Source organism: Castor canadensis, chromosome 3 (genome assembly GCF_047511655.1).
Source record: "Castor canadensis chromosome 3, mCasCan1.hap1v2, whole genome shotgun sequence".
NCBI classification, from domain to species: Eukaryota; Metazoa; Chordata; class Mammalia; order Rodentia; family Castoridae; genus Castor; species Castor canadensis.
This window is the reverse complement of record NC_133388.1, coordinates 121,233,839-121,259,598: the sequence shown is the minus strand read 5'-3', so window position 1 is coordinate 121,259,598 and position 25,760 is coordinate 121,233,839. Positions and strand designations below refer to the sequence as shown.

General features: G+C 39.8%; 1 protein-coding gene and 4 pseudogenes across 12 annotated transcripts in view; 1 reads left to right on the top strand and 4 right to left on the bottom strand.

Moving 5' to 3' along the window:
- Nucleotides 1–25,760, top strand: part of Cspp1 (centrosome and spindle pole associated protein 1) — a 136,864-nt gene that overhangs the window by 1,015 nt on the left and 110,089 nt on the right. For 3 of the 12 annotated variants that reach the window (XM_074068572.1, XM_074068574.1, XM_074068564.1), the window contains exons 1-3: nucleotides 1,438–1,873; nucleotides 15,967–16,075; nucleotides 17,900–17,999. In XM_074068572.1, coding sequence (XP_073924673.1) covers nucleotides 1,803–1,873; nucleotides 15,967–16,075; nucleotides 17,900–17,999 — 280 coding nt within the window. In that variant the 5' untranslated portion in view covers nucleotides 1,438–1,802. Of the gene's footprint in view, nucleotides 1–579; nucleotides 723–819; nucleotides 864–1,170; nucleotides 1,409–1,437; nucleotides 1,874–3,336; nucleotides 3,404–15,966; nucleotides 16,162–17,899; nucleotides 18,000–25,760 lie in introns of those variants that run through there. The other 9 variants (XM_074068573.1, XM_074068575.1, XM_074068566.1 and 6 more) reach the window with 7 other exon arrangements.
- Nucleotides 3,328–3,446, bottom strand: LOC141421929 (5S ribosomal RNA; annotated as a pseudogene).
- LOC141421254 (nonsense-mediated mRNA decay factor SMG5-like) lies at nucleotides 8,042–9,541 on the bottom strand (annotated as a pseudogene).
- Nucleotides 8,966–10,644, bottom strand: LOC141421656 (nonsense-mediated mRNA decay factor SMG5-like; annotated as a pseudogene).
- Nucleotides 22,231–23,229, bottom strand: LOC141421253 (RNA-binding protein 39 pseudogene; annotated as a pseudogene).

The window sequence follows — 25,760 nt, the reverse complement described above, 5'->3', positions numbered from 1 at the left end:
ACTGTTCGCTCTACACCACAGCTGCGGTTTTGACATTGACTTCAAATGGCGAAAACTTGCCTTTAAAACCATCTTAGAATATAAGTTCAGATAAATTAGGGCCCTTGGGATACATTAGTATCGTCAGTTACATTCTCCTGGGAAGTTGGTGATCTCTTTCTAGCGCTAGCATGTGGCCGCTCAGGATTGAGGGAATTGATAACTTGTTGAAATGGTAATGAAAAAGCGTAGGACGTTGCCCAGATTCCTGGGCTGGGAATAATGCCTCAGAGACACAGGCCAAGAGTTCCCCTCTCTGTCACCACCCTCGTTTTCTTTCCAGGCTCTGACACTGTTCCCAGATCCGCCGGCGCGCGGAGAGGGCTGGAAGGGCTGGAGTCGATTTGACCTGGGATATGGCTCCCATGGCTTAACGGCCCTTGGGTGCTGCAGGGGAGATAGGTGGCCAGTCCGCAGCCTAGATGTGGGATCGCTTTGCTAGCAGCGGGGGCGGCCTCCGGAACGGCAGGGGGCGCCCTCCGCCGCGCGGCCTCCCCCAGAGGGGCGGGGCCGCCCCCGGCCGTTGGCGCTGGGCGCACGGAGGGCTGGGCCTGAGAGGCGGAGCGCCTACCGGCGGTCTGTCACGCTGTTTCCGCGCCGGGCGGCCGCCGTCACGCCCTCTAACGGCAAAGATCCTTGCTGGAGCGCTGTGCGTCTCCTCGGACCCGAGCCCGCTCTCCTGGGTAAGAGTCGGCCGGCCGCGGGTGGGGAGCAGAGCCCCGGGATGTGGCCTGAGGGGGGCGGGGTGAGGGCGTTCCAGGGCGGGGTTCCCAGCGCCTGGGGAGGAGGTCGCGCGCGGCGTCCGGCCGGCGGCGGAGCGCGAGGTAGAGGCTGGGGGTTGGGGTCCTGGCGAGACGTACGTTTTGTACCTGCTGGGCCAGGCGAGGCGGGGAGGGCCTGAGTTACGGAGGGGGAGGTTTAGGGTCTCGAGGCCGTCATCGGGCGGCAGTGATGGGGTTATAGGGTTGGAAGCGGGAGTTCCTTGACCGTGGGGTCTCGTTGCTGCGGGTCGGGCGACGACTCCCTGGTTACGGGGGGTGGGGGTTCACTGCCAGTGTGTGTGGGGGTGTCTCCCGGCTCTGCCGCGGGGCCGGTGTCCGAGTTATGGGGTCCGGGTCTGTGTCTCTGCAGCCGGTCAGTCGGTCCGGAGGAGATGCCGAGGTTACAGGAGTGGGGCTTCCTGTGGGTGTAGCTCCCCAGCTGCCCCGGTTACGCGGTTCGGACTCGCGGGCAGCGCTGTGGCCGTCGCCTCGGGTGTCGAGAGCCGGTTGCCAGACAACGCGCTGACGCTTTCTGAAGAGTCCGCCGCTGGAGTGTCTGGAGACTGCCGCGCCTCGGGCCTCCGGGCGCCTGCTCTCCGCCACTGGAGGTTAATGTTTGATGTTTGAGCGCTGTGTGCCCGGGCGTTTTGCTTTGCAAATGAAGTTTACTTACTGTTCTTCGTATCCCTTTGAGGTCATTGCTGCTATCCTTTTTCTCTCTGAAGTTGTGTGGAGCCCAACTAACGGACGGCCTTGATGTTTAGGTTTCTCGTTTGGAATTTGAATCTAGTTTTCATGAAATGTTAACAGTGCGGCTCATCTTTTGAGAGATGAAAAACACTATAAAATGTAAGGACCTAAAAGCAACTATTATGAGTTTTAAGCGGATTATCCTGAGAGGTTTATTGTATTGGGAAGAATGGCTTGTCATATTGAAAAGCAAGAAGGAAACCAGTAAGATGCTTTCTTTTCTCCACATCGTTCTCTTGAGTTTCTGGTGAAATGCTGAAGTGCTCCACAGGGAGGCTGTTTTGGACTTCCTGTAATGTGGATGATCTTCCGGTAGGGAGCAGGTAGGTTCAGACTAGATAAATTGAAACCAGATGCATTCAAGGCAGTTTTCACCCAAATATTATTTAACTTTTAGAAAATTAAGCAAATTTAACATCTTTTTATTGTCATTCTGACTTACTGTGATGTGCTTTCCTGAGTGATAGACAAAATTGTTTGAGCAAGTGTTTTAGCAATCTGTATCCCAAAGGCTGTCTAATGTATGCTACTGCCCTAAGTTACCGTTACTGGTCTACTAATATCTGCTAAAAGACTTCAAAGTGGTTTTATTTATTCACTCTCTTTGTGTCCTGTCCTCCACCCTTCCAGTTGCTCCCACCCCAGGCAACATAGTATAGTATAGGTGTAATATAGTATACACCTATAGGAGTATGCTGCTCATGTGGAAACTATCTGACAGGAGAAAGACTGAGACCCTTTCATTTGGTGAAAAGACAGCTGAGTGAATAAGTGGGAAACCCTCTCCTGATCACCTCACCTTTCTGTCCTCTAGGACTCTTTCACAGGCACCATCCCACATACCTACATACTTCCCACACCATACTTACATGTTATCACTCCTTGAGACTCTGCCCTTGGTTCTTTTCTTCTACCCTAGGGTCTTTAATGTCAGGAAATCTCTTCTTGCACAGTTTTTTGTTTGTTTGTTTTGAGGCAGGGTAGCCTAAGCCTGGCTTGGAACTTGAGATCTTCCTGCTTCAGCCTCCTAAGTGGTGAGGTTGCAGGTGTGTACTACCACACTGACAAAGAATCAGCAAAATTTTTTCCCCAATGGTAAGTATCAAAGCCAGGGCCTCATGCCAGGCAAGTTACATCCCCATCATCAGTAATTACTTTAAACATTGCTAAATCTTTATACTCAGCCTGTGTTCTATTATGAGTTCCAGATACATTCAAATTATTTTCTTGATCTTTTAGGGGTATCTCACAGTAATCCCTAAATCCCAGTCTGGCAAGACTGTGAATGACTGTGACAGGGAATATTAGTTTATCTAAATTTGAGGGCAAGGATCTTCTTTTGTTCTTATATCCACCCCCCTGCATCTAGCACAATGTCTTGATTTAGAAGGGGGGGGGTCATTTTCTATTTCTCATGCTTCCATAATTGGGAAAAATTTACCCTTGTTGAGAGGGAAAAGAATAGAAATAACATCTTCCTTTCTCATTGTGATTAATGAATCACAATGAGAATGTATGCTTCTGTATTTTGGATTGTGCTAGGCTTAGCAGAATGGGTAAGTATGGATCTGCTTATAAATTTAAGATTTAGAAGTATTGGTTTGGATTTTGATAATCAATGATCAATTATTAGTGATTTAAATCTCAGCACACTTCAAAGGAGTATGCCCCTCCCCTTTTTTTTTGTGCTGGGGATTGAACTGAGAGCCTCATGCCTGTTAAGTACATGCTCTACCACTGAGTTACACCTCCAGCCTGAATTTTTTTTTTCTTTTAACTCATACAGCACCCGATATTCCCAGGTGGCCTCCCATCCAAGTACCAACCAAGCCTGACCCTGCTTAGATTCCAAGGTCAGACAAGATTGGGCATGTTCAGGGTGGTATGGCTGTAGACAGATGCTTTCTTTTTAAAAGGTGAATGTTTATATATGCAAAGACTTTGAAAATACAGCAATATTTAATAAAATAACTCATTGATTTCTAAGCATTAGATTCTCTGTTATATTTTTTTTTTTATGGTACTGTGTTTGAACTCAGGGTCTCCTGCTTGCTAGAAAAGCACTCTTATTTTAGCCACGTGTCCTGCCTTCTGTCATACATTTTAATGTGTTATTGTTTTTTTTCTTTGTAACTCTGGAGTAGGTAGTATTTCCATTTTATAGATGAGGAATCTGAGAACTAGCTTAAGGAACATACTTTTTATATCAATCACATGGAGTCAATAAGTGATGGAAAGTGGGTTTCATTTCTAGTAAAACTGTTTTCCTGAAAACTTTCTTATTTGTATACTATGTACACAGCTAACGGAAAAAATACTCAGTAATAGTATCCCAAAAGAAGTTGTAATTGCATTGTAAAGTGTCAAGAACATACAAAATTCCATTTAGGTGTTTTTCAGCTGATTTTTTTTTTTTTTTTGGCAATTTAATCCTTAAGTTATACACATTCTGATTGTATTTTGTATGTAGGCTGTGCCCTTCAACCCAGTCAATTACAAATCACAAATTACCAAGTAATTTGTGAATAATTTTGTAGTCAAAATAGCTTTATGTAATATGTCACATGCTTTTAGGGGTGAGAAAGAGAAAAGTGGCTAAGCTAGAAACTGGAAAGTTTTATTGCCTTGTGCTGCTAAGAACTGGCCTGGCACTCCTCGCTGTGTCCTGTTGAAGATAAACAATTGTATAGAACACCAACATCAGATAAGACCACTCTGATGGATCAAGACAAAAACAAATAGTCCCTGCTTACAGGAATGACTATTGCTTCTTTACCAGCTAATAGCTTTAGTCTTACACTACAGATAAGATTTATAACAATGTCCAGTCCACTTATGACAGCAAAACTCTGCTTCCTTAAACCTTCCTGCACGTTGCCCAACACAAGCTCCAATCATGTTTCTTCTAGTGGTTTTCCACTAAGACATCCAGTGGTTGCCCGTAGTGTATGTTCTTGATGCATCCCTGAATGCAATGAGTAATCTAATTTGTTCAACTATTGTAGTATTCTTGGTGGTCTTTGGCTGGAGGTTACCACCTGGACAAAGCTTATTAGTATCTTTGACTTTTTTGGTGGTACTTGTATTTGAACTCAGGGCCTCATACCTGCTAGCTCTACCACTTCAGCCACACCCCCATCCTTTTTTGCTTTAGTTTATTTTTCAGGTTTATTTTGTCCAGGGCTGGCCTAGGACTGAGATCCTCTGGCCTCCAACTCCTGTGTAGCTGGAAGTACAGGTTTGTGCCACCATGTACAACTTATTTTTGGAGTTTAAACTCAGGGCTTCATGCTTGCTAGGCTGGCATTCTACTGCTTGAGCCACACCTCCAGTCCTTTTTGTTCTGGTTATTTTGGAGATAGGGTCTTGCTTTTTGCCTAGACTAGACTAGACTGTGATCCTGTTATTTATGTTTCCTACCATAACTGGGATGATAAGTGTGTGCAACCATGTCCAGCTTTTTTTTTCATTGAAATGGGGTCTCTGCAAACTTTTTTGACTTCCTTGGAACCAATCTTCTTGATCTCAGCCTCCCAAGTAGCTTGGGATGACAGGCTTGCCCACCACGCCCAATGAGATGGGGGTCTCTTGAACTTTATTTTTACCTGGGCTGGTCTTGAATCTCAGTGCTCCTGAGCTCAGCCTCCCCAGTAGCTAAGATTAGAAGTGTGAGCCACCAGCTCCCAGCATATTTTCTGAGATAGGGTCCTGCTAACTTTTTTTGCCTGGGCTGACCTGGAACTGTAGTCCTCCCATCTCTGCCTGCCGATTATCTGAGATTATAGCCATACATCACTATGCTCCACTCTTTGATTTTTTCCATTTTATATTAAAAATGTTATAATCTATTCAGATAGACAGTAAAACAAAACTAGAAATGACTAAATGTATACTTATATCTCTGATAAGTCCTGTGTTTTAGTTTGGATTATCCTGTATTCACTACCATTGGTTAAAAATGTGGTCTATTACCATAGTTACTGGTACTTAAAATTTGTTTTAGAATTTGTAGTAATTTGCTAAGTTTCATAGTAAAGGGAAATGTAAGTATAAATTCAAGAGGGAACCCTTTCAAATTCTGGTTAAGCAACACTTAAATGAACATGCTAATTAATAATCCCTGGTAGGATTGTATGGAAAAACTTAATTCATTATAAAAGAGGCTTGTTACTTTCTTTTTTTTTTTTTTTTAGCTCAATATCATTTTTTGCTTAACTTTTGTATAAAATCCTGTAGCAAACTATATGCATTATCTCTTATTTCTTTCAGACATCAAATACTGAAGACAATTAGGATTTTAAGAAGTAATTTTTTTTTTAGCTGGGTGTAGTGGCATCTGGTTACTATCCCAGCACTCAGGAGGCCGAGGCAGGAAGATAGCAAGTTTGAGGCCAGTTTGGGCTACATAGTAAAACCCGGTCTCAAACAAAACAACCCCCCCCAACAACAGAAAAGTGAGTTTTTGACATGAAAACTTTTGCTGTTGAGGTATTCTGAATATTTACTAGGAATAAAAATCTTTTGTGACAGCAAGTTAATAGTGACTGAGATATGTTAACTTTTATTGACTTGGAATATATTTTAGTAAAGCTGTATTTTAAAATTAGTGCTCTTTTTCTTTTTGAAAGTAAACACTGCTTTATTGGTAAAAGTTTCAACTTTTTTTTTTTTTTTACATAAAGCTTCCTTTTTAAATATTTTTCCAAATTATAATTTCTCCCAAACATTCAATTAATTGGTTGCTTTAAAAAGAAAATCTTTTTTGGTGGTACTGAGGTTTGAATTAAGGGCCTGGCACTTGCTAAGTAGGTGCTGTATCTCTTGAGCCACACTCCCAGCCCTTTTCTGGTTTTAGTTATTGTTCGGGTAGAGTGTTTGGATTTTGCCTGCATTTGACCTCAGACTAAGATTCTCTTACTTCCAGCTTCCTGCTTAACTGTGATTACTGGTGTATGCCTTCATGCCTGACTTATTGATTGAGATGGGGTTTCACTACTTTTTTTTTTTTTTTTTTTTTGCCTAAACTGACCTCTCATTGTGATCCTCCTGATCTCCACTTACTGAGTAGCAGGGATTACAGATGTGAGACACTGTGCCTGGCCCTGTTTTTTTTTTATTTTTATTTTAAATTCTTGTGCATTTGATATTGCTTAACAATTCTGGCCTCTTTTCCTCCACTAATTATGTTAACAGGGTTTACTTTATTTCCCTCTTTCAATTATTTTATTTTTTAACAGTCTCACTATGTAGCTGGCTTCAAATTTGCCATATTTCTGCCTCAGCCTTTTAATTATTTCCTCTGTAGTTTTTAAATCAAAATACAATTCAGTTCTTCAATTCTTTTGTCGTTCAGATGAACAATGCCCAGCATTTAGTTCTAGATTATCTCCCATTTTCCCTGCCTGTTCTAATTTACTAGGATTTTCACTATTATCTTTAAAATAGTTGGCTCATTTTTTTTAAGCTTTGTATTTATTGAGTTTCACAGATGGCAGAGACCCACCTTCTATAGTAAGCATGGCTCCCTCATAATAAAGCAAAATAAGTAAAAGTTTCATGTCAAAAACAGAGTTAAGCAAATAGCCACATAGCTAGACTTGCCCATGATAGTGTTTCTTGAAGTTGCTGCTTTACTATAAGAACACTAAGCACTGAGTCAGTCTTAAGATTTTTCAGAGGGAGAGCATGGTTTCATGCCAAGATGGCAGAAAAGGAAACAAGAAGGCTGGAAGCGGTCACACTAAAGCTCTGTCTGTAGGTAGACACAAATCCTCATTTACAGTGCCTGCCTTAGCGTTGTGTTGTGTGCTTGTAAAAGAGAGGAACGTTCTGAGTTTGGTTGGTAGAGATGTGATGATGTCAGCTGATCTCCCTCCACTCTTTGTGGAAACTCAGGATGTTCTTGGTTTCCATACCAGCCTCAGCTGCAATCTCTAGCACCATCTGTTAGAAATCCTTAGGGTCATCCAGCAGACAGTTAACATGCTGGGATCTGGTGTTCTTGGCATGGATGAGTCTGGAAGACCTTTGCAGAAGTGAAGGATAGAACAGAGGTCTCAGGCATCAGAGTCTGGCTTGGTCATCCTGGGTCTCACCAACCTTTTGGACACAAAGTTCTGGCAGAGAATGTTTTACTTGCCTCTCCTCAGCTCATCTGATAGCAAGGTAATGTGGCTGCTACTGCCACATTACCATCAGGAGATGTATACATTGTGTCAAACCTACCCGGATGGTGAGTTGGTGGAGGACTAGAAGATATAGAGTGCCCTGGAGACAGGGAACAGGTTAAGAATCAAGGATGATCAAATTTGGGGCCCCTAAAGATCATCTCTCACAGTGCTACTTCATTCTGAAGTCAGAGAAAAACCTGATCCTTGAAGTTCCTGTTGGAAGCTGCTGAGATGGATTTTCTCCATTCCTTCCCTCCCTTTGTTCTTCCCTCCTTCCTTCCAGCAGTACTGGGGTTTGAACTCAGGGCCTCACACTTGCTACATAAGCACTTTAACACTTGAGTGATGTCCCAATCCCTTTTGTACTTTAGTTTGCTTTTGCCCAGGTGGCCTCTGAGTTGCCCCCTGAGTTGCTGGGATTACAGGTATGAACCACTGCTCCTGGCTCATTTGTTGAGTTAGGATGTCTAATTTTTTGCCTGGGATGGCCTCAAATCAAGTTGCTCCTATCTTTACCTCTCAAGTAGCTGGGATTACAGACATGCACCATTATGCCTGGCTTCTAGTCTCTCAAGTGTACTGCTTATAAAAGTCACCCACCTTAGAGTTGAGCCTCAAACTGTCCAGGGAGTCCAGTTACAAAATGGCCAAAACTTCTGAGGAAACAGATGCACAAGGCAGCTTCATCCTGGGGCTGAATGGAGGTTGGTCCTGCTCTAAGCCCACCTCTTCTCAAACCTGTTGTGGAGAATGCTAGAGCAGGACAAGTCCTCAGGTAGCTGCAGGCACCTGTGTGCATGTGTGCTTTTCATCTCTGTAACTGGTCATGGAAATGGTGGGATGGGCAGGCCTGGTTGGCTAAAGGTCTCCCTCTGAGGGCAGCAGGTTCAGCAGCACACACAAGGTGACTCCATAGGCTAAATGAACTCTGCCAGAATGAGGAGAGGAGACTATAGTTGGTGTTGAGCCAGCCCAGGATCGCCTTGATGGTGGGCAGTAGCCCCTCTGCAGAGAGGATCTTCAATTTCTTTTGAATGGCTTGGAGATTGTCTCACAATAAGCTAATGGAGGCTTTCTGCCCCAACCAGGTACCAGTGTGAAACTCTAACTCAGAAAAGCTGCTTCTGTTGCCTTCAGTGCCAGGGTATGGCTGGAGGCAGGGCTCAGATCAGAATACGGTGGCTGAAGACAGGAATCAAGTGCAAGTCATGTTTTCCTTGGAACTTTTGGCTCAGTGGAGCTGGCTGGTTAACAGTTAGTTGTTCTCAAGAGATCTAAGAGACAATTGAGAGGTTTGAGCTTTCGGTTTATTCCTGGGATGGACAGCTTTAAATTTGGATGTGGTGCCATTTTTCTGCATTGCTTCTGATTCCAGCAAGCCATTCCCTTTTTCATCAGTTGTCTCTGAATTGAAGTTTGACTCCTTGTTTCTGACTGGGCCTGTGAACTTAAGGATATGTTTTCCTTTTCCATGTCACATATGAATCACAGCAGGAATGAAAATGGCCTCTCAGTTGCAACTCTCACTACAAACACAGCACCAGCTGTGGCTTTTCTGGGATTTGTTATGATGGGGCCTGGGGACTAGAAAGTCTTATTGTCCCCCTCCAGTCTCTTTCTCCTGGCTTCCATTGCTGGAGGCTGCCACCCATGGAGTCATCTTCCCTTTCTGGAGTCTAGTCTGGATTCATGTATTCACATGCTGAATTATTATTTATTTGTTCATTTATTTCTTTGTTAACTATTGTGTTTGGTGGTTTTTTTTTCTTTTTTGTTTTTTTGGCAGTACTGGGGTATATACTCAGGGTCTTGTGCTTTCATATGTTGAATTAGGTGGGAGAAAAATGAGAAGATGACTGCTGGGTTGTGTTTTTACACTTACTTATGAAGCAAAGAACCACCATGTGGAAGATGAGCAGTATGGGAGAACCAAATAGCATATTGGGGGGCTTCCCTTCTGTGGAAGCCTGGCAAAAGTCAGATGGACATGGTTGATAAGAAAGACAGTCGTCTGCTTTGAATTTCCTCTAAGAGGCTTCAGGAGGCCTTCTGAAGGTAGTGGAAGCTAACCAGAAGTCTTGTAAACCCAACACTGCCTTTGGCTGCAAGACAGTTTCTTTCCCTGGTATCTTTTCCTTGTGTGATCATAGTACCATTTGAGTTTTCAAGTTACCCCTTTAAAAGGCACTTAGTGGATAGAAGTATGTGGTTTCAATTTGCTCCCTGTGAAAGCTCCCAACTTGATGAAGGGCATTCCCACGTTGGGGCCACTGACAGGGCTCTGTAATAGCATCTCTTGGCCAGGTTCTTGGTGGCCAGGTCTAGGAACTCAAAGTGGGACACATCTCCCAGATAGAGCAGGCAGTGATGACAAGCACTATGAGCCCAGTTTCTTTCTTTGATGTGAGTCCTTACTTATAGCCAGTCAAGTAGAGTGCACACTGAGGCCATCAGTGTGGTTCTGTAACATCAACTCATAGTGATCCTGAAGGAAGAGATTTTCATAGAATTTGAGGCCACTCTTCATGTGAGCCCACAAGGGGTCTTTCCAGGGCTTGAAAGTTTCCATGTGTTTTCTCTTGGTCTTCATGAGCAGAATGACAATGTCATAGGCTTTTCTGCTTTTTTCCATAAGTCACTCATGGGTATAGGAACATGAGTTTAATGCTGGCTTGCTGAACCATATATTTGAGGGCTAGGATGTGTGGTTTGAACACCTATTTGTGTGTGTTTCCTTTCTGGAAAGAAAAGGTCGTGATGCTAAGCTGCCAAACAAATCTGGTAGAAGAGTTTGACCTTCAGGTCTTCTGCTTGGCTTCTCTTCATGGGGCTGAACTATTTTCCAGTGATGTTTCTGTTGTGTCTTTTCTTACGGATCATTTAATTTTAGAAATTACCTTTATTCAACATGTCCATATAAAGTAGAAAACAGATCAGCTTGAACCAGTAAGCCAGAGCCCCTAGAGAGTTTACTCCTTCTCAGCCTTCTGACTCCCAGCCTTGAGTTTCACTAGCCTCCTAAAATAGTTAACTCTTAACTAAGCATCTCAAATGTGGTTCATTTCCTTGAATTTGAGTCTTGTATTTCTAACTATCTGTTGCTAATTTCCATATGTCTTATTAGCTTCAACTTAACATATGTAAGCCAAATCTTTTCAAACCAGCCAGCTTGTTCTGATTTGTTTTTGTTTCAGGGTTCCATTCACATTTCCTTTCCAGGTCTTAATATTTTAGTCATTAGTAGCACTTTCTTTCTTGTCTTGTATTAAGTTAGTCACTAAACTAGATGTGTTTTTGGAAAACATTTTAAAAAAAATCTAGTTTTAATGAAGAAAGTAGTCTTTTCAAAAAATGATACTGGGATAATCTGTATTCATATGTAAAAAATTGAACCTTGACTTTTGCCTTACGATTTGCAAAAATTAAATGGCTCATAGATTCAATGTAAGAGAGAAAATTGTAAGAAAAGTTCTAAAAGAAAATGTAGAAAAACATTTGTGATCTTGAGATAGGCAAAAATTTCTTAGATATGACACAGAAACACAAGTAGATTAAAATTGATGAGAAAATTCATAAATTGGACTTGACAAAAATTAAACACTTTTACTATTAAGAAGACACTATTAGGAAAACTTACAAACTACTGGCAGAAAATATTTACAGACATGTTCAGTAGTGTACTTGTGTACAGTATATAAAAACATCCAATTATAAAAATGGGTAGAAGATTTGAATAGTGGTACTTTGCCAGTGGTACTATGTTTGAATATGTGAATGGCAAATAAGAACATGAAAATATCCTCAATAACATGTTCATTAGAGGAGTGCAAATTAGAACCACATAGCGATACATACCCAACAGAATGACTAAGATCAAAAAGACTGAACATTTCAAACCCTGATGAAGATGGGTAGAAATCACAACCCCCATTTCCGTCTTGGGGTTCTGCCTTACCCAGAAGTGGAATCTTGTTTTGATCTTTAGTTCCCTGGGCTTCCATCCTTTTTTTTGTTCAGGCATCTTCTTACATTACTCCTTATGCTCCATGTTGCAACAGTGTATGTCTACAGGAATATTACTTAAAAGGTATCTTTTGTGTTATGTGTATATTCAAAAAGTAAAATTTGAGTACCTACTCTACGCCAAGTACTGTGCTAAAGCACCAGGAGATAGATATTTAAAAGACTCTCATGGGAAAAGTTTATTAAAGGGTTTTCTAACTTTGCTGGTGAGATTAAGTATACTCTTTCTGCCAGATTTCTTGAGAATAGTATTCTACAAACTTTACCCAGAATTAATCATCTGAAGTGCTCTCTTTAAGAAAAGCTAATCTCAAGCTTTCCTTCTTTGTGCCTTTCCCTCAGCTTACTTGATGAGGCCCAGTAGTCCTCATTTTGATATCCTTCCCTCTTAAGGGGAGAAATGTTGGTTTGATATTTCACTGGCCATTGAACCCTAATCCTCCCCAAGTTATTTTCGGACGTGCTGCTTTAGTGAGAGCATCTAGTCATTCACTCCACAGGTATGTATCAAGTACATGAGATAGTTTTTGAGCCAACTAGACTTAGTGATTGACTGGACTGACGCTATTAGGAATAGCTATGAGTAAGACAAACTAGTTCTTTCCCTGGAGTGCAATAAAATATTGTGGACACAATAAAAAAACCAAAACAATTGCAGCCCTCATGTATTGCTGATTGGAACGTAAAATGATTATAAGCACTACACTTTGAAGAACTGTTAAATTGTTAGAGCTAAATAGACATAGAATATAAAACGTATGTCTACACAAAAACCTGTATATGAGTGTTTATAGCTGCATTATTCACAAATATCAGAAAAATGGAAACAACCTAAGTGTCCACCAGCAGGTGAATAGGTAAACAAAATGTATTTCCATACACAGGACTGTGGCTTAGCAGTAAAAAGAGAAAATGATTACCTGCTGAAAGATACAACTATATAGATGAACCTCAGAAATGCTAAGTGGAAGAAGTCACACACAAAACACTATATATTATATGTGATCCACTTATGGGAAATTTCCAGGTTAGGCAAAACTATATATAGAGAGAGGAGAAAAACAGTTTGCTGAGTTGAGGGTGGAAATGACATCTACAGACTTCTTGGTGTTGCCAGCCCTGTGGGTTCTTAGCAGAAGAATCAGGCACAGCATCTTGGGAACAAGGCTTTTTATTCTTATGCCTAAACATAAGGAAGGCATGTGTGGAGAGAGAAATTTCCAAGCTGACTCAAAGGAAAAAGGTCCACAGCTTTATGGCTTCTGTGTGGTAAGCATGGACCTAGTCTTGATGTTACTGAATGTAGAGATGGAGTCTCAGTTGCACTCTTGCTCACCTTCATCATGGGTCTTTGTGGAACAGTGTTTTATTAAGTTAAGTCTCCACCTGAGGGTGTGATTTTTACTATGCTAATTAGGCAAAGGTTACTATAGGATATTCTAGTAGCCATTTTAGCATGCATGTGCCCTTACCATATGGTGAATGCCACTAATATTTTAAGGCAAGCTAAGCTATTTAAGTTTGTGTATGATTTGTAGTTAGTTTTAGGGTGCCAAAGGAAGGTTGAGTAATAGTTTACTTAATGACCTTGGTTTTTCTCAGCTTTTGGTTTTTCAGTATTCTGAAAAAAGACCACATAATCTTTGACAATTGAACTGATTCTCTTTCTACCCATCCTTTGTGGCAGTTTTTTGACTCCCAGAGCCCAGATGGCTATTCTAGCAGTCTCATTGGGATTGGCGGCGAAGGAAGCATTATAAAATGTGATTGTGGTAATACTTTGAACAACTGTATGAATTTACTAAGGCTTATCGGGACAGTTCACTAAAATGAGTGAATTTTATGATATATATGTTATTTTTCATTTAAAACTATAACTTAGGAATTTAAAAATAATTCCAGAGCTTATTAAAAAAATTCGTGATTCTACATGATAATCTAAAAATTACATGGGTTCTTTCTTATGATAGAATGATAAGGAAATAACTGTATAAGGGTTGGTGGAATTAGAAAATTAGCATTTTGTAGCCATCTAGACTCAAAGGTTGGATGAATCAAGAATCACTAATTGATGTTAAATCTAGATAGAAATTTTGATCCGGAGTAGGATATTTACATAGTCTAAAAGTATTCCTGCACAGAATGCTTGCTGTTACAAGGAGCAATAGTAGAGAAATCAGACATCTTCTTGATCAGGTGATGAAAAAAACCTCACTAATGAGGGTTGAGTGGATATCATGTGTCTCTACTGGTGGCACTTCATCTTGAGAAAGATACCTGTATAACCTAATTAAGCCATGAAAAAACATCAGTCAAAATCTAGGTGATAAAAAAGGTAGATAGTAGATGGTTGTATTAAAAATATTAATATAATAAGAGACAAGAGTTGTAGAGATGTTCCAAAGAGACAGAACATCGAAATATACCTAACCTAGTCTGGATCCTGAACTGAAGAGAGAGAAAAATAAGCTGTAAAGGCCACTATTGGTCACTTGACAAAACTGGAATGAGTACAATAGATTAAAAAAAATTTCAAAGTTTATAGTTAAACTTATGTAAGAAAATAACTCAAAGGACTGGGGGTATAGCTCAAGTGGTAGAGTACCTGTCTACCAAGCACAAGGCTCTGAGTTCAAACCCCAGTACCACCAAAAAACCTCCCAAAACACCTCCCCATAAAAACCCAAACCAAAACAACAAAACAAAACAATTTTTTTTGGTGGTACCAAGGTTTGAACTCAGGACTTCATACTTGCTAGACAGCTACCACTTGAACCACATCACCAGCCCTGTTTTGTGTTGGATATTTTTTGAGATAGGGTCTTACAAAGTATTTGCCCGGGCTGGCTTTGAACTGTGATACCCCTGTACATTGCCTTTTGAGTAGCTAGGATTATAGGCATGAGCAACTAGACCCCTGCCCAAACCCAATTCTTAGTATTGGGGATTGAACCCAGAGCCTCACACATGCTAGGCAAGTGTTTTACCACTGAGCTACATTCCCAGCCTCAAACTTTTTTTTTTTTTTTGTGGCACTGGAGTTTGAACTCAGGGCCTCACGCTTGCAAGGCAGGCACTCTTGCTGCTTGAGACACTCCTCCAGCCCTTTTTTTTGTGATGGGTTTTTTCAAGATAGAGTCTTGGGAACTATTTGCCCAGGGCTGGCTTCGATCTGTGATCTTCCTGAGAAGCTAGGATTATAGGTATGAGCCACTGGCTCTGAGCTAGCCCAATTCTTAAGAAATATATACTAGAGGCAGGTGCTGTTGGCTCATCCCTGTAATCCTAGGTACTTTGGAGGCTGAGATTGGAAGGATTAAGGTTCGAGGCCAGCCTGGTCCAAAAAGTTAGTAAGACCCTATTTTAACAGAAAGAAGCTGGTTATAATGGCACATGTCTGTCATTTCATAGACTGTGAGGTAGTGTAAAATAGGGGGATGGGGTCCAGTTTCGCCTAGGCAAAAAGTGATACCCTATTTGAAAAAAACAGGACAAAAAGGGCTGGAGACATGGTTCAAGCAGTAAAGCACTTTCCTAGCAAGCACAGAGTCCTGAGTTCAAACTAGTACTGTCAAAAGAAAGAAAAGAAAAAGAAATACACATTGGAGAGTTTAGGGACAAAGAGCTATGATATATATAATTCATCCTTTAATTTTAGAAGAATTTATATTCATATGTATAGAGAAAATGGCCCTCTGTACACAAGAAAAGGATAAAGCCAGTAGGGCAAAATCCAAACAATAGGGAACAGGTAAATACTATAGAGTGTGCTTGGTATTATTTTTGTAACTTTTTGGTAAGTTAGAAATTATCTCCAAATAGTTAACAATTTCTTTGGGAAAATAAGTGCTCATCTTAAGGATTAAAGTTTTCTGTTTTTATTTTCTAGTTTGTATGTGGCTAATGATGATGGTTATTCATTTTGGTTTTCAGTTACTTTTTTTCTTTTTTATTAGCAGATATTACCTGTACAACATAATGAGTTTCATTGTGACATTTTCATTCATGCATATGTTTTTTTCAGATTTTTTGAAATGATGTAAGCTTTTCACCAAGTTGAGAGAGGAGAGGCATGCATGCATATTTATGGTCAGGTTTAAGTTTGAGGTTCTCAGTTTGATGAGACTGAATACTAAAAGTGGAATAAGCCTTCATCTTAATAATTATAATAAAAATACAATGATGTAGTTTTGCTCATTGAAGGATTTGTTTCTTTTTTTCAGGATCTACAAAATGGGAGATAATTTGGATGAATTTATCAAAGAGCAAAAAGCCAAACTGGCCAAAGACAAAGCAGAATTGGAAAGTGATCCACCTTACATGGAAATGAAGGTCAAGTTAATAATTTCCTTCCAACATGTTTAATTAAAAGTGTTTCTGAGGATTCCACCTGTGTAAATGTAAAACATCTTCTACGAGTGAGCATCTTCTGTTTCATACACTTTAGTTTGGTTATGCTGTCATTCTGACTCTTGAAGGAGTCTGATTCCAGATAAGATGTTAGTGATTTTTTCAGCACAGTTTTTCTTTTGTGGTGATGTGTATCTCACAATACTCTTCTCTCTTGTTGGAGTTTCAATGAATAATCAATTATGTGCTTCATAAGATGATTAGGAAGCAGTTCTTACATAAACAACTTCCAGAATATAAACTGAACACATATAAAAGCAGGTTCTCCTATTCCATGTGTAAAGTTAGATTATAAATGGATCAAACTTTTTTGATATCTACATTAGTAAATTAATTAGGGTAGTTTATTTTATACTACTTGCTTTTTAGAACATAGATTTGTTAAAACAATTGTTTCTGAAAGCAGTGTCTAGAAAGTTTTCTTAAAGTTTTTTTCATTTTGGTAAAAGAGTGATCCATTTAGCAAATACTGAGATTGTGCTAGGCTCTGAGAATACTGCACCAGTCTAACAGATGTGTCATCATCTCATGGGCTCATTGCATGTAATAAGATATAGCATGTAGATTGGTCTGTACCGAACAACTGTACCATATGTTCAATGTTCAGTCTATATGAAATAATCATATATATTGGTTTGCTTAAGTCATTTCTGGCTTACCTGTTATTTCAGTGTCTTATCTGGCTTAGCATTTCTCCGGGGCAAAGACGTCTAAGTTGAGATGATAATTTGGACACTAATTATAAAGTAATTTTACTTCCATAATTAATGTTTGTTGAGTAATTATGGACAGTCTTAAAAGGGTATATTTCACTGTAATCTATAAGTACTGTTACTGTGATTTTTCCAGATGAGTAAGGTGAGAGATAGGGAGGCTAAATACTGAGATGAAGGTGATAGAGCTGGTAGAACTAGGCTTTGATCCTTCTCATCCTGACTCCAGTGCTTGTTCTCTTAGGCCATCACACTAGGTTGTCTTCCTTTTGTAGTAATCTGCCAGGTACAAGGAGTTATGCCAAGAACTTTATGTGTATTGTTTCATTTAGTCATAATATCCATGTGAAGTAGAGGGCTTTTTGTTTGTTTTACAGATCAGGAAAGTAAGGCTCAAATGGGTTAAATAATTTGTCCAGGTAGACACAGGTGGATTAAGTATTGGAACCTTTATGTAGTTCCAAAGACTATGCTCTTACTTTCTAGTACTGAGGGGTAGTATATAGTCTTTGGAGTTCATAGTTAAAATACGTAATAGCTTTAAATACTGATTTGTTATAATCTCTCATGTTAAATAGTGTATAAATAATATCTTAAATGTCAGTTCAATAATAACTTGCTCATTGAGGCTTTACAGTCTTTCATCCAGCATTTCTGGGCTCCCTAATCTTGCTCTATTTTTTTTCTTTGTGTAGCCCCTCCCTGTCACTCTTTACATATTATATAATCTAAGTAATATTGTTTATTATGTGTCTCTCCAGCGGTTCATAAACCCTATGATGACAGAAATTTAAGTACTTTTTTACTTGCATTTTATAGGAACTCACTTGCTGATAAGTGAGTGAGTTAAATATTGGAATACATAATACAATATTTAAGTATCTTTGGTTACTTTCTCAAACCTTACATTTAAATCTCTTCTATTATATGTAATTTTGTCAGGCTGTTTAGTAAAAGTTTTGAGATGAGTTGCATATTTTGTGAGGTTTTTTTTTTTTCCTCTCCCAGTTTGTAAATATTATGTCTCTTTCAGGGAGAAGCATCAGGGAAGCTTTCTGAAAATAGTAAAATACTAATTTCCATGGCTAAGGAAAACATACCACCAAACAGTCAACAGACCAAGGGTTCTTTAGGTATGTTATTAGATGTACTAAACTGCTATTAAGATATCTTTAGCAGGCCGTTGTGAATGAAGTTTGTCTTGTCAGAAGAAAAGGTTTCTTTGAAATTCTAGTGACTTTACTTTCTGGAATCTTACATTTGACAATATAGGTTGCATATGAAATATAACCTATACTGATAACCTTGTACCTATTTTATTGATGTATGGAAATCATAGTAGTAAGTATGTATAACATACCTAAAAATTAATTGGAAAAAACACAATGGAATTTGTGTGTATGTTTGTATGTATGTGTGTGTGAGAGAGAAGTTGAGGTGCTTGTTGAATAAAAATGGTAGGATTGTGATTTGAGGCCAGCTTGGCCAAAAAAAAAAAAATGTTAGCAAAGATCGCATCTCAAGAAAGAAGCTGGCATGGTGCAAATGCCTGTAATTCAGCTATATGGGAGGCTTAGGTAGTGTTGGAAATGCTGTTCTCAATTGATGATCAAAGAAATACTCAGGATTTGCTCAGCAAGGCAAAAAGAAAAGTTTTACTTCTGCAGAAGGGTGCAGCCACACACCAGAGTCTGATAGGCAGAACATACTGAGTGTGGAGTCAGCTCAGTTTTTACATCTCTGCCCCTCACCTTGATGGACTGGTTTCGGTTCATAATCTTTGTGATTGGTTACTTAAAAAAGGGGGCACATGGAGTAAGGGGGACCTTGAAGTAGGGAGAACAAGAAAATTCTTTTGGGTAATATTCATCTTTAAGTGAACAGCTTGAGATTAGGCTATCTGGCGATAAACAGCTCTTTAACTGCAAGAACCTTGCAAACTCAAGCAATGTTTTACAAAACATGTTGGCAGCAATTTGGGGAGGTTAGCTGGCATCCACACAGTGATAGTTTTACATTAACTCCTTTGACAGGAAAAAAGACCTTATTTTCAGTTGATTCTCATAATTCTCCCTCCCCCCTTTTAAAATTTACAGTTCTTTTCTTCAGACTTAGTATTAATTGACTTTTGATTAAGCTCAACCATCTAGTTGTCCCTATTCTTATCATAGTGGACATTTTAAGAGGGCCTCATTAGTCCATCCTGTCCTTCAGGCTTGTTATCTGTATTTTTGACTACTGCTTATTATTTTGGTGAGGCCAATTTTCTTTTATTTTGGGAGAGTTTGTTGTGCCTCAGCACCTGTGTGCGAAGCTGGTTTTTCATGTCCTTTTTAAATGTTTTGCTTTTAAGTATGTCTTTTTTGTCTCCTTTATCTAAAACAAAGTTAACTTTTGTTCTTTTTCCTGCTACATTTACATCCCCAGGGACATTTTTGTCGTTCATTTTTTTTTACATTTGTCTCCTTATATTCCCCCCATCTCCAGAGGTAACCCTGAATTCTGTCAGGAAAGGGGGTATTGACTCAAGGGGTCCCTGAACAGTCAGTCAGTGTCTTCCAGGATGTTGAAGGAGGTCTGTCAAGGAGTCCATGGTATCCGAAGGAGGTCTCCAGCATGTGTGGCTTTGTCTCTATCACCATCTGGAACTTGTGTCCAACCTTGATGAAACAAACTTGACAAGCAGATTAAGAGACCAGAGGCCAAGTAGAGGGAAGAACTAGGTTAGAGATGGTAGTCAAGATTTAATTTTTTTTGTTTTTGTACTTCTAGCAGGAGGTGTTGGCTATAATACATTTGTAAAAAAATATTTGAACCTGCGGTTTTTCTTGTCTACAGAATTACCGTGGCAACAACATATTATCAGAGTATATGTCCAAGAAAAACCCATTGTTTAAAAAAAAAAAAGCTAAAAATACCATCTTTACGTGTCAAAGGACATGTCTAGAGCCAGTAAAAATATTTTGTCTCTGTTTAAGTAGAAGACCCGGGCTAAAAATAGGAGTTTGTGCCTGGAAGGGCTTTAATGCCAGATAGCCACACATGCATAAGAACCATTTCTTCAGTCTTCTTGGCTTTGGTTATTTTTGAGAGGTCTGGCACCAGTGACTCCATTTGAACTTTGATGGCATTCCTCCCTTGTCTCCAAACTGCTTGTCTCTGAGCAGTCTCCTCTGAAGATCTTTCTCCCACCCTCTTCGTGAGGATTTTTTTTTTTTGAGTCTTGTGTGTGAAGGGGTGGGGGGGTAACAAGCAAATCAGGTGGAAGTCAGTGCCAACTAGACCCTTTTAGCCAAATTTAAGCTACAAAGAGGTTTAGAAGGAGTGGCTCTTAGGCAATGGACTTCTTCACAAGGACAGTACAAAATGAAATCCAATAAAAGCAGACATCCAAAAAGCTCACCTGGTTGACACATAAGTACTTATTAGAGTCATTTTCCATGGACTCGATTATAAATGCCTCAGAGGGATTAGAACTGTAATGACAAAAACTTAAAAGTGCCATGGTTAATTTTTTTTTCTTTTTTTGCACTATTGGGGCTTGAACTCAGGGCCTTCACCTTGAACCATTCCACCAATCCTATTTTTGTGAAGGAGTTTTCAAGATAGGGTCTTGGAAACTATTTGCCTGGGCTGGCTTTGAACTGCAGTCCTCCTGACCTCTGTCTCCTGAGTAGCTAGGATTATAGGCATGAGCCACTGGTGCCCAGCAAAATTTTGATGGATAATTTAGTAACTAACAGAACGGTATATCAGTACCATTAACTTCTTGTTACAGTGTTTATATAAACTTACTATTTTAGAAGGCTTGATATACTTGGAAAACCCAAATAAATATATAGGAGCCAGCAACAGCATCGCAGCTCTATAGAGATTATGTATACATATTAGTTTAGTTGTTACTCTTAAAGTGAAACCTTAGATTTTCCCATCAATTTGGGCTGGGTTACAGTGTCAGTGACCCCAAACAGCCCAGTCACAGACACATACAGGGTACTGACTACATTAGAATCATCTAAGACAATAGTTGTTTAATTATAATTATGAGGTCATCTAGAATATTTTACATAAACCAACTCTTAAATGAACTTTTATTTAGGTATGACTCAGTTACCTCAGTAGTCAAAACCTTGACAAAAACTAACAGTGAGCAAGTAAATATTTATGGAGACTAAGTATGGAGTTAGGAAACCTAATGGCCAAGAGTCATGGCTCAGATGTTAAGGGATAACATAGATAGTTAACATTAACAGATGGCTCATGACATACAGCAACATCCCACCAATCTTTAGTCAGTGGAGCCCCCCCCTAAAATAACAGGCCCAATCTGGCCATCCCTTAACCTTGATTGTGTCTATTTCCCCAGGAAAAGATCAGGGCTCCCCTCCCCCACCACGTACTGGAGGTTTCTTGCATTTTGCCTAAAGTGCTTTATTTTTCACCAAAGTCAGTACTTGTCAAACTCTTGTTGTCTTGATAAAATTCCCTTTGCCCGACATGTGGAAGGAGTAGGACTAATACCTCTTCTGTTGATTACAATAAAAACTGAAGGATTCAAGACCTCCAATGTAGTGCGCCTTTTGGAGTTTTCCCTTTATCATACTTGGAGTGTGCACTTTAGCATTTTTTTTTAAAACTTTGCTTTACATAAGTAAATCTGCCCCAACCTTCATTTTAGTACAGCAGCACATCCTGTGCTCAGCTGCCAATTGCCTTTCTGTGTTTTAATAAACTCTTGTTGTCTTGATAAATCTTTGGATTAACCTGTAGCACCAAAAATCCCTGACAGTTATCTTAACAAAACAAAAACGTTTTTTTAAGACAGTTTTTTTTTGTAAAAATGATAGTTTTACATTTACTCCTTTCTCAATCCAGATTGGCCTGGGCAAAAAATTGAAAGACCCTATCTGAAAAATAACTAAAGCAAAAAGGGGCTGGGGATATGGTTGAAGTGGTAGAGGCCCTGAGTTCAAACCCAATACATCCAAAAAAAAAAAAAAAAAGTACAATCATACTGATTTTTTGATTATGGTTTATTATGAGGTTGGTCTTGGAAACGTTTTACTTTTGGCTTGTTGGTAGATATATTTTTTTTTTTAAGGAAAATGTATGAATGTTTTAATATAAATTTTGTGAATCCTTGATGGTGACTGAAACTTTTTCACAAAAAGTAAGTTAAATATTCAGTTGGTTCAAGCATTGTTCTAATCTGGACTATTTTTCTTTCCTGTTAACATTTTTAGTTTTTCAAAGTAACAGGAATTGTATACAAATGACAGACCCTGATTCTTTATTTTTATCTAAATAAAAGATAACTAAAGGTGAATTTTAAAGGAAAAAAAAAAGGTATGTACATAAGATCTTTCATCGTGTACTTGGAACCAGTAGTTGTGTTGCTGTCATAGAATCAGGAAACAGGTTGTGGTAAGTTAGAAGAGATATCATTTCACCTGCAAACCACCTGCCGTGCAATGCATTGAGAGCAGCAGTACCTGCAGCAATTGGCAGGCACTTCACGTACACATTGCCCCAAGTTGTAAACTCCTCCATGTTTATTACATGCTTTAGTCATATCATCCTTCATCTCTGTATACCTTCCAACTTCTGTTTGAGAGCTAAACATGTTAGACAGTTGGAAACACTGTGTTGCAGGTGGTTGAACAGAGGCAATTGCAGCTAAAGCAGAAGCTTCAGTCTGTTGGGAAAGTTGCACTTGCAAATCTATAACAAAAGAATTATCCCACAGCCAAAGAGCCACTCATTTGTAAAGCTTGTTGTGCTTCTGGTGGAATCTGCAAACCTGTAACCTTGCGAGTCTCACCATTAGTTGGAGATGACCAGTTATTCCCAAGTCAATTCCAGTCCTTCCCAATTCATTTCCTTCCTTCTTCCCTCCCTCCCTTCCTCCTTCATTTCTTTCCTTCTTCCCTTCCTCCCTCCCTTCTCCCCTCCCTCCCTTTCTTCCCTTGAGCCACTCTACCAGCACTTTTTTTGTGATAGTTTTTTTTTTGAGAAAGGGTCTTGAGAACTGTTTGAACTTTGATCCTCCTGATCTCTGCCTTCAGAGTAGCTAGGATTATAGGTGTGAGCCACTGGCACCCGGCTGTGTTGGGTATTTTTGAAATGCCTTTACATCACTTTCCTCAGTAGGTTCCCTCACAGGGCTCTTGTCTGAATCTGTACTTTTGCTTTGGGAATGTCCTTTGTTTAATTTGATGGTATGAGGTAACCCAGTCTTTCCTTGGATGGCACTGTTCCATTTTGGCCTGGAGCTGGGACTTTTGCAGTGAACTCAGGATCTGCAGTCTTGACTTGGTGAGCGCCTCTGTCTCCTTTCTTTGCTTCTACTTTGCCTCTGTTCATGGCTTTTCTTCTTTTTCCTTTTCTGTCTCCACTTTGCTTCTGTTCCTTACTTTTGCTTCTCTTTAGCTCATTACTACACTTCTGCTCTTGCTTTTTTCCTATTTTTGCTATGTTCTTCAAGGCTGTTAGTTAGTATGGTTAACTTATTTTTATCCCTATGATTGACAGTTCTCAGTAGAATCAAAGGTGAATTCATGGGAGTAGAAGTGAGATATTGTTAGGCAAGGCTTATAAGGAGCCTCAAGAATTCCTTCAATATCAATACTGTCTGCCATTTTCTCTAAATCACCCATCCTAGATTTGGAAAAAATCTGCTTCTGCCAAGGCTGCCTCCACAGATGTTGCTGTTGTTAAGCCGGTAGGCCTAGGCCACAGTATAGCTCCACCCGACTGTTGGGCTCCTAGGGCAGCTAGGCTCAGCAAATCTAAAAGAAACAATGGGAGTAGAGGAGCTGGTGCTCCTGGACCATGCATAGTTTCTCAGGATATCCACCACTGTGCCCTGAAATAAATGGTGGCTGCTGCTTCCCCACACTCAGGAATTCACCCTCAAATGTACTATTTTAATGGCAAGAGGTATATTCCTAAATTGTTCACCACTTTGCTTTTGTTTGTTACTGGATGAAAAGGGATGTTGTCTAAGAGACTAAATAGTTAATGAGCTTTTTTTTTTTTTTTAAACTCAGGGTCTCACACTTGCTAGGCAGGTGCTCTACCGCTTGAGCCACTCCACTAGCCCTTTTCTGTGTTGCATATTTTTGAGATAGGGTCTGGCAAACTACTTGTCTAGGATGGCTTCCAACCTAGGAGTAGCTAGGATGGTGCTTGACTAGTTAATGGGCTTTTTGTCTCTTTATTAGAAAAATACCTTAAAGTGAGATCAGTATCAGATATATAGATAACTCAGTTTTGATTTTCTTACAAATTATCAAGTCATACGTAGCTTTAATTTTAAAAAACATTATATTTTTGGTATAGTTTCCTTCATCTTTAAGGTCCTCAATTTCTTTAACCTTTTTTTTTTTGGTGGGAATCGGTTTGACTTGGGCTTTGCACTTGCAAGGCAGTCACTCTGCTGCTTGAACCACATCTCTAGCCCATTTTTGCTCTGGTTATTTTGGAGATGGGTTCTCTTAAACTATTTTCCCAGGCTGGCCTCAAACTGCAGTCCTACCTTCTTACCCTTTAAAGTAGCTAGAATTACAGGCATGAGCTGCCAGTGCCCATCTAGGCCCCAGTTTCTTTTATGAACTTTAGATAGAAATGTCAAATTTCCTAGCAGATGTCTCTCCTGTGATGTTGTGCTCTTACAAACAACATATGTAAAATTAACTCACAGTCCTCCAACTTTCTGCTGCTCCCCACCTTAGTAAGCTAGCTGGTAGTCATTTCTTTTGTTTTGTTTTGTGTTTGTTTTCTTTCTCTACTGGGGTTTGAACTCAGGACTTCCCACTTGCTAGACAGGTGCTCTACCACTTGAGCCACACCTCTAGCTCTGCTAGTCATATTTGATTCCCCTCCCTTCTTCTGCCTTCACATTAACTATTTAGACAAGTCTAAATAGTTCTAAATCTATTCTAGTGTCTAAATCTCAAATCAGTTCACTTTTCTCTAACCCCACTGACATTTTTATGCAAGATTCCATTGTCTTTCATTTAGATTTTTGTGGTAGACTCCTATTATTCTTTTGTTTTATAGTTTAACCCCTTCTGCTAGATCTCTGCATTATTTTTTTAAATTCATTTATTCACATATGCATACATTGTTTGGGTCATTTCTCCCCCCTGACCTCACCCTCTCCCCCCAACGCCCCTCACTTCTAGGTAGAACCTGTTCTGCCCTTATCCCTAATTTTGTTGAAGAGAAGACATAAGCATAGTAAGAAAGACAAAGCGATTTTGCTAGTTGAGTTAAGGATAGCTATAGAGGGAGATTCCTAGCATTGCTTCCACGTACAAATGTGTTATAACCCAAGTTGATTCATTTCTAACTGATCTTTACACTGGTTTCTGATCCCCTTCTCATGTTGACCTCGGTTGCTTTAAGGTTTCTGTATTAGTTTCTCTGGAGTGGGGACATCAAACACTTTCATGTTTTGGGTTTTCTACCTATCCCCATACTTCCCGTATGTGTGCTCCCCTTGTCATGTGACCCAAGTCCAACCACATTGCTGTATTTGCCCTAGATCTAAAGTCCGCAGGTGAAGGATAACATGATTTTTGGTCTTCTGAGCCTGGCTAACCTTGCTCAGGATGATGTTCTCCAGTTCCATACATTTACTTGTGAATGATAAGATTTCATTCTTCTTCATGACTGAGTAAAATTCCATTGTGTATGAATACCACATTTTCTTGATCCATTCGTCAGTAGTGGGACATCTTGGTTGTTTCCATAACTTGGCTATTATGAATAGCGATGCAATAAATGTGGGTGTGCAGGTGCCTCTGGAGTAACCTGTGTTGCATTCCTTTGAGTATATCCCCAAGAGTGGGATTGCTGGATCATATAGCAGATCTATGTTTAGATTTTTA